At 53.7% G+C, this 19,008-nt stretch overlaps 4 protein-coding genes across 4 annotated transcripts; 2 read left to right on the forward strand and 2 right to left on the reverse strand.

Moving 5' to 3' along the window:
- Positions 1-2,019: 2,019 nt before the first annotated feature.
- Positions 2,020-3,068, reverse strand: J4E92_001970 (uncharacterized protein; the record flags this gene model as incomplete). The annotated part of the gene is made up of 2 exons (XM_051493376.1): positions 2,020-2,358; positions 2,409-3,068. 2 exons carry the CDS (start codon positions 3,066-3,068, stop codon positions 2,020-2,022), a joined length of 999 nt encoding a protein of 332 aa, XP_051356607.1.
- Positions 3,069-5,460: 2,392 nt separating this feature from the next.
- J4E92_001971 (uncharacterized protein) lies at positions 5,461-10,554 on the forward strand (the record flags this gene model as incomplete). The annotated part of the gene is made up of 6 exons (XM_051493377.1): positions 5,461-5,758; positions 5,810-5,925; positions 5,975-6,484; positions 6,793-6,809; positions 7,686-9,421; positions 9,470-10,554. The coding sequence occupies 6 exons, from the start codon at positions 5,461-5,463 to the stop codon at positions 10,552-10,554; spliced, it is 3,762 nt and encodes a 1,253-aa protein (XP_051356608.1).
- A 2,791-nt stretch (positions 10,555-13,345) lies between these two features.
- On the reverse strand, positions 13,346-16,784 carry J4E92_001972 (uncharacterized protein; the record flags this gene model as incomplete). Its single annotated transcript, XM_051493378.1, has 4 exons — positions 13,346-14,072; positions 14,120-15,637; positions 15,711-16,654; positions 16,701-16,784. 4 exons carry the CDS (start codon positions 16,782-16,784, stop codon positions 13,346-13,348), a joined length of 3,273 nt encoding a protein of 1,090 aa, XP_051356609.1.
- A 641-nt stretch (positions 16,785-17,425) lies between these two features.
- J4E92_001973 (uncharacterized protein) lies at positions 17,426-18,699 on the forward strand (the record flags this gene model as incomplete). The annotated part of the gene is made up of 2 exons (XM_051493379.1): positions 17,426-17,635; positions 17,695-18,699. The coding sequence occupies 2 exons, from the start codon at positions 17,426-17,428 to the stop codon at positions 18,697-18,699; spliced, it is 1,215 nt and encodes a 404-aa protein (XP_051356610.1).
- Positions 18,700-19,008: the final 309 nt, after the last annotated feature.

Genomic DNA, 19,008 nt, shown 5'->3' on the forward strand with positions numbered 1-19,008 from the left:
GGAAGATGATGATCTTGAGATTCCAGAACCTCCACCACAGCCGAGAGCGAGCGAATGAATACCATGGAGCCGTCGATCTGGACGCATGCGAAAGCTGGAAATATGTCGGAACTGTATGTGTCCACGCATCCATGGAAGCGTTCAAAGCGAGCGCGGCCTCCGCAGAGAGCCCGGGTTCGGCTAGTAGTTTGTTTGAGATGTGGTTCGTCTGTAGGTGAAAACTACTCTGCACTCTAAGAGAGGAGTATATAGTCGGTTCGTCAACCTCAGTGGGTAGCGTTGTAGTTTGTGGTGTAAGTGACTAGCATGGGTCAGTTTCGCAAGGACTATACAAAATTCGCTGGACGGCCATACCTCGTCGTGGATGTTCAGTACAGGATGAACATCCATTGTCTCTTGGTCAGGCAACATGATGGCGCGACCAAATGTCGTCGAAGCTCCACTGTCGAAGATGTAGAGACCCCACCATACTCTACGTCTCGTCTCGCGCTCGATCAGGGTGATGTTCCAGTGAGGAAGTTCTCTGTGGAGGGCTAGACTCAGCGCGGTGCGAACGCCGAGGCCCAACAGATTCCATCCTGTATTTGGGCTATTGCGCTTCTGACTAAGGTTGCTCAGAAGTATGAGTGCTTGTACAGAGGTCAGGCTAGCAGCTTCAAACACAGACTCTTCCTGACCCAAGGTCAAAGCCCGGCGGTACAGGTAGTCTTCCAGTCCAATTTGGTCGTTATTCAAAGACCACGCACCAAGTGCTATGATCGCATGAGAAAGCATGTTCCACGACTTCTTCGAGGGCCGCGGGACGACTTCATGGTACTGCGCTCGGAATGTTGCTTCGTGAACAAATGGATAGACTACGTGGTAGTTGGAAAAGTAGGCATCAATCAAGCTCGACGACAGCTGGGTTGTGAGAGCTGCATGCGAAATGTGCGATGATGCCAATACGTTTCGAAAGGAAGCGGATGGAGTCGCCACACTCTGTTGAGTCCGGGGAACAGACTGGTGCAGAAAGCCGGCCCAATCCAGCAAACATCGAAGGAAAACGACTCCAGAAGTCGAGCCTAGATAGTTTCAGTCACGCGTTTTGCTCTTCGAGTGAAGGGACTGACCCAAATAACCTACACCAGTAGGCTCGACTGACAGGGCGGCCATGCCATCAGTCAGCCCATCGACATTGACGTCTTCTTCTTGCCAATTGAAGCCATCGACATTGTTGGGTACAGCTTCAGGTAACGCAGGCTCATGTGTGCTTGAGTGGGTGCTGCCCTGGGGGCTTGGTGCTACTTCTGGCGTCTGAGACTGGATGATGACGGATCGTGCAGAGCCAGCCACATTTGGAGCTGATAACAAGTCTTCAATATCAACTCCAGGTAGCAACTGCGTGACCAGAGACTCCAGACTGTGCAGTCGCTTCTCTACACCCGTGAGGTATGCCCGTGTCAAGGGTGATCTAGCGACTTTGCCACTGTAATGGCAGTGCGAGCCGCTATGGGCGCAGGAAGTGCATATTGGCGCATCTTTCGAGCACTTTAGCTTCTTCGCGCGACAACGATCGCATGAGAGAGCATCGCGTGGTCTTCGGTGCTCCATGCATGGAGCTTCTCTAGTGTGCAGAGGTGGGGGCGGGATGCGGATGCAGAAGCATCGCCGCCCACCTTGGAGTGCAGCTCGCGCGCTGATCTATGCCGAAATCGGCCCGAAAGGCCGCGCACCTCTCGCGTCCTCGACTCCTGAACAACAGATCATTGACTTCGTTGGAAGCAGCAAGCACAACACCTCTCATCGTCTTCGTCTGAAATACTGTCGGAATGCGCAGTGCGCACTACTTACGAAGCTTTCAACAACGTCGCCGCATGTACAACATCCCCTTTAGCACAGAGAAAGATCACAGTGTTGTGGAAATATGATGCATCCTCCATTACAAAGTATTTCTGATTCGCATAGGCATCCGGATTTACTCGCCCCAAAGATGCAGCTCCGAACTGGCTACGAGGTCCTCCCCCGCCGACAGTTCATGAACTAATCATCGCTAAGGTCCGCCTTCTCCATCCTCTCCACGGAATGCCAAAGCCAATCCTCGAAGTGACTCTTGCCAAAATCTCTACCTCTTGGAGCATCGTACTTGTTAGATCTCCACCTGCTCGACAACGATCCAAAGTCTGCGTCAGAGGCTGGGTTGTCTATCAGTGCCTTCATCTCTTGTGCATTCTCCCCATCTTCGCCCACACAGATGAGCAACGCCTTGTAAGCCCTCTCGGCGAACACACTTGCTCGCGCTTCATCACTATGGAAGAGACTAAGCTGTACCGCATAACAGTAGATATCCGCCTCCGGGACTTTGGCAGCACCTTTAAACTCCTGGAATCCATTAGTATGGGCTTGCAGTCTCACTCAGCGTGATCACGTACCTTGTTCAAGAGTTCGACTATCTTCCGAAGGTCGAAGAATGCCTCTTCAGGCTGGGACATTGCGTGATCTGCTTCAGCAAATGTGTCTTGAAGCCGAGAGATTTCCTCACGACGCGCATCGCTGGCATTCCGATGAGTAGCTGAGAGCGAGCAGATTGCGCACGAACAGTCGAACCCGAAATGCTTCTTCAGGTAAGCTTGGCGAACACTGGCACTTCCAGAGTCGGTGTAGCAGATACTTATCTCTTCTCCAGCGCGGAGATCGCGAGTGACATGGATCGTCTGCATCCCCATGGAGTCATTCCAGTTGTAATGACTATTGGGAAGGCAACTGTGATTGATGAAGCTGATGGTGGGAAAGATTGCAATGGCAGACGAGTCGCTGCCGCAAGCCATCGAGTTTGTTTTGAAGATACCACCGAGGACGTACTTGCCAGTGTAGCTGTTGTGGAGTGAAAAGAACTGTCGCTGCTGAGTCTTGTCCAGAGCCTTTAGATCTCGTGCGAGTCGAGCCTCCAGTTGCTCTTTGGACATGTTGTTAGGTATCATGAGCAGCGGTTTCTCGCAGAGGATACGGGTGCCTTCAAGAATGTCGGAGCGAGCGACTAGGCCTCTGCCTTTTCCGGGGATCTTTCGAACATCGTAGAGCGAGGAACTCATTGTATGGGATGCGGCAGTAGTGAAATTAATTGCAGCAGTCAAGTATATCTTTTGCGAGCGCCGACGCGGAAGCAAACCTTCGTGGTTACCACGCTCTTGTATTGCTTTGGCAAGGACGTTACTGCTCTCGCTGTGTGTTGAGCGAGGGTAAGGGAAAGGTAGGGGTCTAGAAGAAATGCATTGTGAGTGAGTAAGTGACCTTTTCTACACCAGCTAAGCGCAAACCAGGATCTCATCACGTTGTCAAGCCGCTCTATTACCTCTCAAACCCACTGTTTACTCCCACACCATGAGCTCAACATTGTAACACGTGCGTGGGTATTTCTCACACCTTCGAGTTCGCATATCAACCTGATTGCGATCGCCAGAGCCAGTCTTCAAACTCCGTCTCACCCAGACCTTCGGGAATATCACCTTGGCTCGTTTTCCACATTAGAGAAGAATATCCAAAGAGGTGATGTGTATGTGGGTCGACTTGGAAATTCTTCATCGTCTGTGTTGTCAAACTATCCTCTCCATCGCAAACGAGCCGGACGTCGTAACCTCTTCCCGCGAAGACGCTGGCACGAGCTTGATCACCATGCATAATGGCGACCTGGAAGGCGTCGAAATATAGTCTCGACTCCATGGTAGTGGCGCAACCTCTGAATTCTTCATTCAGGAGACGTACCATGTGTCGGCAGTGCGCTAAAACTTCATCCTAAAGCACACGAGCAAAAGTTAGCGGACGTCATAGAAGGTGTGCGGAAACTCATTCTCGTGTCTGGTTTCGATCTGAAAGGTTGTGCTTACTATCACGACTTAGCGAAAGGTGCCTCAGAATGGGGTCGGTGGAGATTGTAATACCTGGTTTGGATACGGCGCGTTCCATATTACCCATGACCTTGTCAAGTTGCTCGATGCGAATGCGGCGAGCATCACTCTCTTGCCTCTCCGGTGTTGGAAGCGAGCAGACACTGCAGTCGCACTCGAAACCGAACGATTTGGTTAGATAATCACGTCGCGCATCGAAAGCCCCTTGCTCGCCGTAGCAAATCGTAACCTCCTCTCCCTGTTCAATGTCGCTAACTGCATGTATCATCTGGCTATTCTTCATGCTGTTCCAGCTATGCTGTGAATTGGGTACACAAGAGTGGTTGATTAGGCAGATAGTCGGGAAAATGCCGACGGTCGGTGGTGTCGACTCACATGGCAGAGCATTTGTCTGAAAGATACCGGTGAAAGTATTGCCGTTTGTGTGGGTGTTGTAGAGACTAAGATACTGGCGTTGTTGATCCTTGGAGAGAGCTTGAACTTTCCTCATGATGTTATCATCGAGGCTATCAATCTTGCTAGCCAATGTGAGAAGTGGCTTCTCACACAGGATTCGTGTTCCCTTCGGTATGTTAGAGCAAGCTACAATGCCTCTTCCTTTCCCTGCAACTGGTCGTATCTCGTACAGTGGCGCTTTCGTCGAGTCGTCTGCGAGGGATGAGGATGCATTAAGTGACATGTCGGATCGATCACTAGAGTTGATCTAGACACTTCGCAGATGATTAATGAACTGCGCAGATTATATGTTAAGTAAAACTGATTGTGAGTCAACCGAGCGTCTGAAAACATGGCGAGCGTGCTCTCATGCTTTGTCCGAAAAACGACAAATCACTGGTAGCTGCGACTATACCTAGCCAGCACGCTTTTTGTAGCTTCTTCGGTGCAACGGATCGTACACGCATAGTCACGCGTCATGTTCGAAGGTAGAAAATGATCGTTTGTTTGAATCTCCTGCATGCACTACGCTTTCCAACTTCCAAACACTAGAACGTATGGTAAGTACCTGGGTAAGTGACACGACACCTGCATCAGCCTTGGCAGCCTGATCCGGCGCGCCCTCATGCTACAAGCTTATACCTAAGCATCAGACAATGGTGAGCGTCACCTTAGTTGTTGGACATTTTACACATACGTAGCGCCAAGTATTGGAGTATGCACCACACGATACAGTTGTTTTTCACATCTTGGGCAGCATTCCATCGACAGGTGGCTTGTTGGCGTCATGACAAACGCGAGATCGCCGGATCTGTCAGGAGGACTCGCACCAGAAACAAGGAATCGCGGCTCGGACGGGCAACGAGACGAGTTTTTGGATCGAACGTGGATCCTGAAAGCCCAGTCATTACCCTGTCCCAGGAAAGTGCAGTGGGTACCTGGGCACTCTTAACCTTGAACCACCCCTTCATTCTCAGGATTACCACAACACATTCATTACCTGAACTGCCCAACATTTGAGCGTTTGCGACCAGCGATCACGTCATATCACCTGTTACAACACTCACCTTCCGCCCCAGCCTATTCCTACCCTTGCTACCTTCCTCAATCATCCCGCCGCCTTGGAAACACGATTACTACCAACATGTTCATCAGATCTACCCTTGTCGCCTCCGCGCTCCTCTTGTTGACTACCTCTGTAGTCGCTCAAGGTGTCGGTCCCGACTTCACACCCGGTCGCTGTTCCTTCGACGCAGTCGTCACTCAGGATTGCTGGGACGACCACGCTAACACTTACGTCGATCTCTCACCCGTTTATGATGGCGCTGGCAACCAGTTCATGGAGCAAACCGACTTCATTGACTTGACCGATGGAGAGACGCTCACGGGCGTGGTTGCTGGAAAGAAACTGAAGATTGGATATGAGAGGGACAGCATCGGATGTGTGTACTATCGCGAGCCACTGGGATTCCAAAAGTGCTGACGCGAGATAGTCATCTACGGCGACGCTGAATGGCCTAACCAGAATGGAGACAGCGAATTCAACTGCACCACTAAGCCGTGGGACAACCTGCCGCTGGATTGCAACGATAGTGACCGCAATCATCGAGTTAGTTCTCAAGATACTCTTCTGCTTACTCCCACTGACCATTCTGAAGTCTCAAGCCCTGACCTGCGAATTCGACTGCACAAAGCCCGAGTCAGACTTCACCGTGAAGCGCGCGCGCTCCGAGGCGATCCCCGATATCCTTTCAATGCCGCCCAGTCCAGCCGGCACCAACCTAACCTCTGTGGACTACGCCCCAGGCTTCTGCTCCTTCAAGCTGCAACTCTTCCAGCAGTGTCTTCACACGCCCGCTGAAGGCTGGCACAACCAGATGCTTGGCATGCTTTACAGCGTCGAAGACAACAACCGCAAATCCGTCGCCACGTACCCCGAGGGGACCGGACGTATCGACAAGGGTGCTGTGAGGCTGTTGGGCATGGGCGGTCTGATTGTAGTCTATAGTCCGGACGACAGGCAGATGTACTTTGCGTTTGAGCCGAAGGGTGGCTACTGGAGCACTCTGACTCAGAACACCCCGGATGCGATGGGCATTTGCTCTTGGAACCCGTGGACGCGCGCCGAGACTGGCTGTGATGAGAATCACCAGAACGATCACCCAAGGGTAAGTCATCCTGGGATTCCTTGATGGTACGATGACTAACGGCGTTGCAGCTTTCGGACATGACCTGTGGGTTCTGGTGCTAGGGAACGCGGGGTGAAGCCAGCGATCGCATATTGGAAAGGTGCAACATTGGCATCATGTTGGCATTGACCGAGATGGCTGTCAGGATACATTGCGTGGCCATAGGGTGTTGGAGGATATGACGAAAGTAATCGTCTTCCGGCTTGACAGGTGCTAAGCGTGCTGGTGTTGCATGTATCCATATCTCCAGCTGAAAGATGATCCTATCTTCTGTCCAAGGCCTGTAGCTATCCTTCCTACCCGGGTACATGCTTATGCAATTGTGCGCTAGTAGAAGCTATGGCATGTCATCGAGACGCGACCTCGGGCTGTTCGTGACGCGTGAGTAGCGACAATACACATCCCAGCCACCAACCGTGCCAGATCGAGACACGGACAAAGACGACGGATATGACGTTCGTGGTCTCCGCTCACTGCCCATTGGCCGGATTGGGTGCTGTGCCACGCGCAGAGTGCACGAGCAGATCACATGCCGCGAGCAGCAGGTACACCCAGGAAGCATCGGTCGCCCTGACGTAAGCAGCGGATTGCACGGCCACACTCAACGCGTGACCCGGCAGTGGATCGTGAGGTGCCCGAGGGAGTTTGCGACTGTTACGTGGTGTTGTGGTTCAAGATTGGAGGAGCGGACACGCCATTCCGTAATAGCCAAAGCCCCCGCGCTCGTGACCCGCTCCCGAGTCCTTCGACGCCTCAGTACCGTAAGCTCAAGTCGACGATAACAAATAGCAGAATTACGCGGAGTCATACACGAAGACCTTCCTGTAGGCGTTACCGTTGCGCACACTTGCAGCACATTGCATGCAGGTACCGTCTCGCTGGATTGAGGAGCCTCGGCGGTATTCCAGTCCTTATCAGAGCCAAAGTCCGCCAGCTCTCAGCCGGTGCAAGCCGACCGTAATCCACCACCACCATGTCGACGGCGGGCTCCAACGCTTCTCCACCGCCGCGCACGCAGAATGCCCAGCACACGCGCACCTACCAGGCCTGCATTCCGTGCAGACGCAGGAAGGTGCGATGCGGTACGTTGACGCTGCAGAGTGCTTATCGCGCAATTGCTGATATCTCCAGATCTTGGCCCGGTAGATAACCCACACGATCCGCCCTGCGTGCGATGCAGGAGGGAGAGTAAGGAGTGCTTCTTCTCTGCGACACGCCGCAAGCGCAAGGCCGACGGCGAGGACGACTATGACGAGGTCGACGACTACGAGCTGCGCAATGGCCGGAAGCGCCAGCGCTCAGATGGCCTGCCGGAGCCTCTGATCACCACGACGACCAACCCGGCGTACATATCGCAGCCTCTGACCCCAGGCGGCTCCATCGGACGATACGAACCGCTGCGACGGCCGAACACGTCGGGCGGCCACCAGCCCACGCCCAACGAGGAAGAGGACCAGAAGGTGAACAACGAGACGGTCGCGACGCTGCAGGCGGGCGAGGTCTACAGCGGCCACGATGCGCTGAACCTGCTGTTCGAGGCGGCGGGCATGAACAACCACCACCGCACCGGAAGCAGCTCGAGCATGCAGCGACCGACCCTTGGCAGCACACCAGGCTCGCAGACCAACTTCGCAAGCCCCCGGCCCAACACTTCCCATGCGCGCGCCAACTCGCGCGCCACCGTCGAGCCCTCGGTTGATCCCGCTATACAGCAGCCCATGCTGCCCGACCCGCCGAACGAAGCTGCCTTCGCCGACGCCGTGAGAGCCTGGTCGAAGTTCCGCTTTGTGCGCGCAGGATGGCTCACGGCAAAAGAGGCAATCGCATACATCGACTACTTCTACGCCTTCCTATCGCCGCTCACACCCATCGTCGTGCCCGACTACCGCGATCATGCCTTTCACGCGAAGCTGCTTAAGGAGGAGCCTATGCTGGTCATCACCCTACTGACCATCTCGGCGAGGTATTCTCAACCCAGCGGCTCGAGCGGTGTTGGCGCAACATCTCGATCATACCTCATCCACGAGAAGCTATGGAAGTACCTGCAGGGCATGATAGATCGCATGATCTTCGGACAAGAGCAGTTCGGCGGCGGCTTCTGTGGCGCAGGCCAGCAGCCTGGATCCGATGTGAACCCTCTGTCGCGGAAGGGCCTTCGTACACTTGGCACAGTCGAGAGTCTGATGCTCCTTACTGAATGGCATCCTCGCGCGCTGCACTTCCCTCCTGGCGATGACGATGACGAGCTCGTTCTTCCCGACGATCCCTACGAGGCAGGACCGAAGGCTGATATGTACAAAGGCGTGGGCGATAAGCGCATCGATAGTTGGCTGGAGCCGTGCTGGCGCAGTGACCGCATGTGCTGGATGCTGCTGGGCAACGCCATGACGCTCGCGTTCGAGATTGGTGTCTTCGACGAGACGAACGAGACCGAGTTCGAAGAGGCAAATCAGCACCTCTCGCATGCGACAGTGAAGGCCTATTACCGGAGGAAGAACCATCTCCGCGACTTGCTCATCATATACGTCACCCAGACCAGTGGCAGACTAGGTCTCACCTCAATGCTTCCCAAGCTTGAGCGGGATGAGAACCTAGTCGGCGGGCCCTCGCCACTTGAGCTATACAAAGAGCGTATCAGCCGCATCAAGGCTCCTCCAGCTCAGTTTGGAATGCGCTCAGATGGCCAGCGCCTTCCACTCGAGTCCATCGCTACACAGGAACGCCATGCTGTCCAAGATCTTGTGCTCGACTTCTGGGCCCGCATTGCCAAGGTCATGGAGATGGGAAACCTGAAGTTGTTCTCCAATCGACGCAAGACCAGGGAGTTGCTCAAGTCGGGAGGCTACGAAGAGATGCTAAAGTTCTTTCAAGGGCCATTGGTGGAATGGAGGAAATGCTTCGACCGAGCCCCTCAAGGTAGGACTACTATTGCACTGCTCACACACTTTGTCTAACAACCTCTAGTTCCGGCGCAACTCCGCCACGTCCTCATCATCGAGTTTGAGTACACGCGTGTATATCTCAACTCGCTCGCTCTCCAGGCGGTGGTAGAACGCTGCACACACAACACTCCGCTACAGACACATGCTCAGCCCAACGGCATGAACGGACGCACTCCAAATAGCAACGGCAATGGCACCGGTAACGATGACGGCGGCGCTATTCCCTTTAGTACACTCGTCAAGTGGTACGCGAACGATCGCCACTACATCAACGAAGTCATCGATGCGTCACGCAACGTACTGAAAGTCGTGGTGGAGGGTCTGCATCCGGGTGGCTATCTACGGCATGCGCCAGTGCGCACGTTCTTCCGCATCGTCAGTGTGGCCATAATATTGCTCAAGACATTTGCGTTGGGCGCAACCGAAGAAGACGTGGCCGTCAGCCTTAGCCTGCTCAGCGACTCAGTTGATGCCCTACGAACGAGCATAGTCGACGATGTGCACGTCGGTAACCGCTTCGCTGACCTCGTCGAAACCCTGACCCACCGCATCCGTTCGCGCTTCGTGCGCCTGGCTGCCAACGGTTCGAGTGGCATATCCCGCGCTGGCAGCAAGAGCCCGAACCAGGCACCGTTGATGCCTCCGCCCGCTCCACTCAACAATACCAACCATCTTGCACCGGCATACATGGGATCTCAGCAAACAGGTTTTTCTGGTACTGGTACCAGCGTGCCCGGCTCCCCTAGCATGGGCCTCGGTGCAAGTGGTCGCGCAACTCCTCTTTGGGGTATTTCAGCCGAACCCTACGACCCCAACAGCAACTCCATCAGCATCATGCCACCGCCTGGCAACTATCAGAACTACCAGAACAACAATACAAACAACTCCAACTCCAACGGCAACAACAACACCAACTGGAGTCAGTGGGCGAATAGTGGTGCGAGCTGGGGCGCTGGGCAAGATCAGGATTGGCTTGCACTGCCACTTGATCCTTTGTTGGATCAGTGGGGTGCGGAGATCAACCAGACGGCCATGGGACCGGATATCGGTGGTATGGACATGCTAGATATCCTTCTGAACATGGGCGGGCCGCCGGGTAGTGCCTAGGCTATGTGTCCTGGGTCAAGCGGACGGGAAACGTGATGAGTTTTGATATGAGGAATGTGTCAAGGTTTCATGGTAGGCTGGAATGCCACGATGTTACGAAAACTTCACGGAGATGGGATGGTTGTCTACATCTCTGGTTGATATGGTTATGGGAAGGGAAAACATTCACACGCGATACCATTCTGTGGGCCGCGGTTTCGAGCCGCTTTCCGCGTTTAACTTGTCTAGATGCTCGTTCTAGTGAGACACGTAGAACTTGAGAAAAGAAAAGCACGGTGTCTGCTTTTATCTGGCACATGAGATTCTTGTCTCCTGGAAAGACCTGGGTGATGTGAGGTCCGTACTAAACAACACATTCGTTCGTGACCCCACGAAAGCGACTCTACAGAACGTCATGTCGAGAGTCTTCCCACAGGCTCTTCAGTTTCCTGGCAAAGGGTCGGTTTGCTTCATGCCATGGAAAGCCCCGCCATATTTTTTGACACACATAGGCGTTGGTATCATCATTTTTGGAAGTTACAGGCACAGTCAGGGCACTTTTACGAACGTCGAATCCGCACAGAAGGTCATAACGTCCTTGAGAAGAGGCTTGGGCAGATGACATTGACTACTGGAGATTTGCTTTTTGCCGTGAGCAAGAGCACATTACTGTGGAAGGAATGTTTTTGGTATATAGTTTCGGCAGATCGTCTGAAGATGACGGGTAGAATGGGTGATATGGGTGGGTAGTTATAGCTGCCGTCTCCAGAACGGAAGATCATGTACATTTTGTCTACCTGTTTAGGTCTGGCCATATCTTTCGTACCTAGGTGGTGTTGGAGCGCCGGATTCTCGATCATTAGGCAACAAGTCCGTTTTTTAAGAGGCAAGGCCACCGACGCATGAAGTGTTGGGCGAAGTGTTTGAGAAGAAGGAACAGAACATCGAAAGCTCTTCCAGAGTATTTTGTGGAGAATAATAGGGGTGTGTAGATGGAGAGGTGAAGAGGGAGCTCAGTCGTGGTTTTTATACACTCGGTGCTCAGTAAGTTTGTTGAATAAGAACTCCAGGCCGGACAAGAGTTATGTGATGACTTGCCGCGTGATTTGGTAGTGGAGCATTCAGAGTACGGATATGAACACGGCCAGAAAGGAGAATCATGATGGGTTTTAAGCTTCCGAGGTTACCTAGGTATTTTCAAAAGCCACAGGAATTGCACATGGGCTCTTGCTGGCGAGTATTTGGATTCTGCAACGAGAGAAAAGACCAAAGGACATTCTAAGGTTGATTGGTATTTTGAAGTTTTGCATATGCAGAGAATTGAATTGGGAAAGAAAGCTGCACCCGAGGATGAGATTATATAGTCCGGCCAACCGTGTCATTGCCGCTAGAGCATGGTAACATGCGCTATCCTAGAGTGTGTCTGGTAGTATTCTGTGGGCAGTACACGAGCGAGGGTACAATCAATGAGTGGGTTTTCCTTGCGACGATTTGTAGGTATGACCGCTCTTTTCCGCAACACATAACAATGTCATCTGTGCTATTGTAGTCAAGTTTCAGAGAAAGCAAATAACGAGAGATGGTCATAGTACTGTGCTATAACGTTTTGATAAGAGGCACAAAACATGAGGTTCAGCGGCGGTGATTCAGAAAGAAACAGGACGCAGGACATGGAAGTTTCCAGCACCGATTTTGGTCTGACAGTCCAGGAAATGATGAAGATGAGGAGGAGAAGAGGAACAATAGACGGGCAGTGTCTTATACCCTCCGTCTGACGCACGGTCACTTTCATATGGATGACAGTTGTCCTTTGCTTTTCTTCGCAAATGTCATGAAGTAGAGCTCTTGATACACATCAACAATGAAGCTGTCCATTTTGGTTGTGCTGTTTATCACGAACGAGCGACAGGCGCGACAGCACATGAACAATATCTTCCAAGGTTGTATGCTTTTGTTCCAGGCAACCCAGCGAAAGTCATGAGCAGCTACTATTCTGATTTGAGAAAAGAGCGAAGATGATTACAAAGTCATAGCAGTGTCCTTGTGTGTTTTTGCCAAGCGAGTGAAAGGTGTCGCAGTGGTCTCCAGCTGAAAGATATATCTGTACATCTCCTAGCCAAGGACGCGACACATTAATCGTGTGCTTGTAGTTTTTTAAGAAAGCGCGGAGCAGCGCAGCATCTTGTTATTGAGCCAGAATTTTGATGTCTCGACTCTGGAAAAGAGAGAAAGGACACGATAAACCGCGTAGCTCGCAGGTATTGCTCTTTACAGTTTGCAAAGTGCTTTTGTAGTTATATTCAGACTTCATAGTGCAGACCAGAAGAAACGCAGCCATCGGGCAAGCCATGCGACATTTTTTCATCGGTCGATAACAACCGAAACACGACCTCATATCGCTCGTTGCCAAATTTTGAACTCGTTGCACGCCTTAGAAATCCCATCAGGCCGATTCTCTGATATTTTAGGAACCCAAATACCAGGCCCACCATGGCCGAGGTTTCTATCCATTTTGGTGTAAGAGGAACGAGGGCGAGGCAGACACATGACGGGGAAACAACAGCCTTTTAGAAAGAAGACCTGAGAAGGCGCAGACATGCTTTCGCGTATCCTTTTGAATTTGGTACAATTTGTGTGCAGGAGAGAAAAGTGTGAAAGGACTCCGGGGACTTTATGTATGCCCTGGTGAAACGTCACGTGCGCCTTATCGATTGAACGAGGATTCATCACATCTTTCGCCATGGTCGTCGCCACGATCGTTAAGTCATACTCTTAATCGCCCCGTGTTCCTTTTGTATCCTACAACACCAGCCTATCTCTTCAACGTCTTCTGCTTCTCTGCATCAACAACCACCTTCTCACCCGCAACCCTCAATCCCTTTCTCCTCCTGACCTTGTCTACGTATCGCTTGGCGACATTCTCTCGGTCCGCCAACTCACCCAAATCCTCGAGCTGATCTTCGGTGAACGGCACCCAGAAGGGGTCTTCGTCCAGCATCTCAAAGCCAGCAAAGCGCAATTGCGGGCTCGCAGAGCCAGAACTTCGCTTTCTGATCTCGTCGCTGAAGCCGAAAGATTCGGCGACGGGGAGGAGCGCGTTGATGGTGAAAGTCTGCGATCCAGTAGTGGACGCAGAGGAAGTAGAGGAGAGTGTTTCGGACAGAATGGTTCCGCGGCGGCGTGTCAAGACTGCGTAGACACGACCAAGGACATCGGTGGAGGCTTGAATCTCGCAGCTGTACATTGCGAGAAGCATGCGAGGCGACCAATCCAGGAAGCCTTGGTGGATAGATGAGCGTACGGCTTTGATGACTTCACCTGTCAAGCGACCGCGGTCTTGTGCGCTCTCGTCATCGGGGATGTTGAGTATGACGTCCTCAAGGAAGACGGCGATGCCCTGAACAGGCTCGGCGCAACAGGGGCCTTGCGCGGTGGCAAGCTGGAATGCGTATGAGATTGTAGAAGAGAAGGTGCGTGCGGAAATGGTGCGATCGGCGGGGTTGTCTGCGTCAGCGTCTGGGGATGTTGATTCGCGGAGCCTGCAAAGAGTTAGTAATGAAGTGAAGACATAGACAGGTGTACGCACGCTCTACCACATATCCCATCCTTGGTCGCATCGACGAGAATGTTCGGTCCTATCCTACGAGGCCCAAATGCGGTGATCTTCTCAATGACTTCGGTCCAGATTTCCTTCTGTCCCTTCGCCTCTGCGAACGCTTCCTTGAGCTGCTTCTTGAACTCCTCGAAACTCAGGCTCTGCCCGATTTCGCGCTGTTCTGCTTCTTGGATGCCATCGTCCTCGACGCCATGTACATGATGTGGAGCATGTTCTCCTTCGTCTTCGGCTCGTCGATCAGAGTACAGCTTCTTAATAGCACCTGCATTCTTCCCCAGGAATTCGGTGACGCTGGCTGGTAGTGGCCGGACTCGAAGGCGTACAGAAACGTGCTTGCTAGCTGTCTCGCCAACAACAGTACCTCGTGGTAGGTTGGGGTCCTTTGGCGGGTTCATCTCTGTTGCAGCCACGATCGACTCTCGGTATGGTACGATGGGCTCACCAGCCTGGATCTCGCACTTGGCGAATCGCTCTTTGAGGTCCTTCAGGCATCGCTCAAGATGCAATTCACCGGCTGTCAAAATGACATGCTCTCCACTTGGCAGCTGCTCGTACTCTGCGCATGGGTCACTCTGAACGAGGAGCTTCAGACCCTTGATCATCTTGTCTAGATCGTAGGGGTTCTCGGGTTCGAGCGCAACACGCACAATAGGCTCTGAACCCATCTGAACACCAGCAAGATTGAGCGATCCGGGAAGCTGAGAACATAGCGTGCCCGACTTCAAGATGTGACCCTCGAGGCCACCGATACCGAAAACGACACCAGCGGGCACAGTTGTGAGAGGCTCTAAGCCTCGCCCCATCATCAGATATAGCGCAGTGATCTTGACTTTCTGCGGCTCCGGAGCGGCATGTGGGTTGGCTGGGGTAAACTTCGGGCCGAGGACGTAGACTTCATCGCCGACACTCAGAGTGCCGGAGAAGATACGTGCAAATCCGATGAGATGCTCGGCTTCTACGTCCGGCTCTGGTGTCTCTTCGACAGGCGTCTCAGTCTCGCCGATGGCGGCAGAGCTCAGAGCGTCGGTGACACTACCGACATCGGCATCCTCGCCGTTGGCGATAGCCTGCTGCCGGGCGATCTCTGCTCTCTTCTTTCGCCCCATCTCCCTGGCTTCTTCAGCCGTGAGCGCACCACCTCTTCGTTTGTTCTGTGGTAGTTCGCTGGAGGGTATGGAGATCATCTTGCTGACGTAGGCTACGACAGGATCGTCCTTGGAGGCCTTGAAACTAGTCATGGCGTCGCGCACCTCTGGTGCAACGTAGTCGGCGCCCGGGGAGCTGTCGATGAGTTCAGGCATGCGCTCGGATTGCGCTTTCGAGGGTGGAGGCAGGTATTCGGTGACGGAAACTAGTAAGGCGGTCGATAGCGGAAGCCAAGCTGCGAAGAGTGCCATTAGGAGTGCGCGCGGATCGCGCGAGCGCATGATATGTGCTGGAAGATTAAGGTTGAGCGATTTGGTAATCTTCTCAACCAAGGCAGGATCTCTGTAATGGAAGGTATAAGTATATTGCTATGATACATGCAGACAAATCACGCAAGGGAAGGAAATCCACGCACCCCTTCCCGTTGTTACCTCCTGTAGTGGCTTCGTATACGGCCCATATATTGTCTAGGACGAGCTGAACGAACATGGGCTTGAGGTGGCGGCCCTTGAGATGCTTGGAGCTGAGCACGCGCTTCGTCTTGGGATCTAGGTAGAAGTCGCCCCAAAGTACCTTTTCGAGGATGGAGCGCTTGATGCCTAATTTCTTCTCGTACAGGCTGGCGAACTGTCTTACCGTGAATGCCCAGCCGTCGATGGCACTGCCGAAAATCACGTTGTTCTTCTCTGGGGCGAAATATATGTCCTCGTCATCCTTTTCCTCGTACTCGGCGGGCGTGTTGGTGGTGTCTATGCTGTCGCCGTTTTCTAGTATGGATGAGGATCTTGAGTCAGTCTTCTCAGCTGCAGCATTTAGTCTCTCTTCCATCTTCTCGCGCCATCGGAGGTCATCTTCCATGCGCTCGCCTTGGTAGAAGCTGCCCATGACGGCGTTTACCTGTTCGAGCAGTTTGCTCAGATGTGTATATGCCTCTCCAGGGCTCATCTTCAGTTCTGTGATTAGCCTGTCCATCTTGTTGATGACGAGCAAGGGCTTCAGCTTCTCTATCCATGTCTGTCGCAGGACTGTGACAGTCTGACTACACACGCCTTCGACGGCGTCTACGAGCACGACAGCGCCATCGCAGAGACGTGATGCTGTAGAGACCTCGTAACTGAAGTCTATGTGTCCGGGCGAGTCTATGAGATTTATCAAGAATTCCTTTTGCTCTGGCTGTGCTTCGGGCGCAGACCGTCGCAGCAGGGAAAAGTATAGCGAGATGGCGGACGACTCCATGGTGATGCCGCGCAGCTGCTCGTCCGGTCTCGAGTCGAGGTAGCGAATCTTGCCGGCGAGCTTGGGGGAGATGATGCCGTTGGTGGCGATGAGGGCGTCGGTGAGGGACGTCTTGCCATGGTCCTGCTGCATTCAGCACATGTCGCCGTCACGCGGACAGTCAACGTACCACGTGAGCGAGGATGCAAATGTTCCTGATGCCATCAGCCGCCTGCTGCAGCGACACCAGCTTGTCGCTCGGAACGACGGGCATCCTGGGCGAGCGTGGTCGAGACTCGGAGCTAAAACTGCTGAGGCGGTTGTCGTGTTTCGCGTGTCGATGTGACCCAGTCGGGCGCGGGCAAGGCCGTTTCGCTGCAGATCAGAGGCGCGAAGGCCAAAAAGGGCAAATTGGAGGGGTGGAGGGGATGCAGCAGTGGTTGAGGTTACAGATTCGTTGTGTGGTTTGGGATGGGCGTTGAAGATTTGGATGAAACAGAGGCGCTACCACCCCGCCGCGTCACTATGGCTCATGGGCAAGCTGCACCCTGACATCAGACCCTGCTGACGGCGACAGACGCCCAACGGCCACCCTGCGGTCGCGTCGCATCGCGTGCGTGTTAGTCGTGGGATCATCGTCGCCGGTCTTTTGTTTGACCTCACCACTGCGACTCGGGCCTTGGTGCTGGCCACGTCCTTATAGCCTGTGCGCCTGCCGTTGCTGGTGTGGTTCGTGCCTGCCCCATGCCCATGCATCGCCCCTGTCGCCCTTGCCGATCTTGAATAACAGTCTGGATATAACGACCGCGCTCGAGCACCGCAACGCCCCTATAGCCTCCCGCCTGTCTGCCTTCACCCATACGTACCACCATCGACCCCGCCTGCCTGTCCGTGAATGTGACTCCCACCGCCGACATGGCAGCGACACTGGACGGCCAGCACACGCCCGCCAAACCCGTGGCCATCCGCTCTGCTGGCATGAAGCTGGACCCGCCCCATATACAGAACCTCAAGATCGCGAATGCCAGCGTCGACATCATGTCGCCCGTCAACCAGAACGGCTGCTTCGAGTTCGACCGCATCATCAAGGCCGGCACCGTCGTGAAGCGCACGCGCAAGACAAAGGCACGCATGCACGCACGCTGCCGACAGGCACGCCATGACGTCTACTAACACGTGCACAGCAATGGAAGCCCGTCTACCTCGTCCTGCGCCCCAACTGCCTCTCCATCTACAAGGACAAGGACGAGACAAAGCTGCGCCACCAGATCAACCTCTCCGAGATCACGGCCGTCGCGCGCCAGCGAGACTCGAAGAAGAAGATGGAGCATGTCTTTGGCATCTTCTCGCCCGCCCGCAACTACCACCTCGGCGCAACCACCGACAAGGACGCCCAGGAGTGGGTGCACCTCATACGCACCGAGGCGCGCATCGGCGAGCACGAGGCCGAGATGACTGTCATGAGCCCGACCACCGGGAGGAAGACATTTTCAGGCTTCGGTCGCGCGGCCAGAGAAAACATCGTCTCCAGCTCCTCCGAGACAGAGCCGAGGCCCTCGAGCTCAATCGCCCCGGAGCACATGCACAGCGCCCGGCGTCCCTCGCAAGCCCTCAACTACTCCGGCGGCGAGCGCGGCTCCATCTCCGATTTCGACTTCTCCGACACCAACCAAGCTTCCGCCCAGTCTCTCCCGCGAACGCCGCAAACACAGCGCAATGCGAGCCAGCAGAGCAACATCGGCGCCACCCCCACCAACGAGCGCGTAGTCTACCACGGCTGGCTATATGTCCTCAAGTCCAAAGGCGGCGTGCGCCAGTGGAAGAAGATCTGGGTGGTTCTGCGGCCAAAGTGCCTTGCCTTTTACAAAAACGACGACGAATACTCCGCGACCCATATCATTCCCTTTTCCAGCATCATCGATGCTGTCGACATAGACCCAGTCTCGCGAAGCAAGCAGTACTGCATGCAGGTCATATCTGAGGAGAAGAACTACAAATTCTGCGCTTCCAATGAAGACTCGCTGGCCAAATGGCTCGGCGCATTCAAGAGCTTGCTGGTTAAGAAGAAGGAGTTACCACAGACACGCATACAGCAGGCGACCCCCACCGCCATCAACACGCAGCAGCAACCCCAATCGTTCTTGCCGTCACCCATCGCGCCAGCTCAGCAGCCTCTCACAATCAGATGACCATCGCTCAACATACCCGACATTTACTCTGACAACAATTGTACATACGCTGGCACACGTATACCCTCACCAACCGACCTTCCACCGCCACCACTAATCGCGCAAACATTCTCTAACCCTATCTCCTTACGATACCATCACGATTTACGACTTAGCCTTACCGCCGCCCATTGATGGGGCCCTTTGATACCAGTTGGATACTTTTGCTCGACGATATTGGATATTGCAGCATGTTCCTTCGCAGATTGTTTCCTTTGTCCAGACTTGCCTCATGTTGTCGTCAACAGTAGTAGCCTTTGTAATATGCTT

The sequence above is a fragment of the Alternaria infectoria genome (assembly GCF_024043175.1).
Source record: "Alternaria infectoria strain BMP 0036 chromosome Unknown scaffold_2, whole genome shotgun sequence".
NCBI lineage: Eukaryota > Fungi > Ascomycota > Dothideomycetes > Pleosporales > Pleosporaceae > Alternaria > Alternaria infectoria.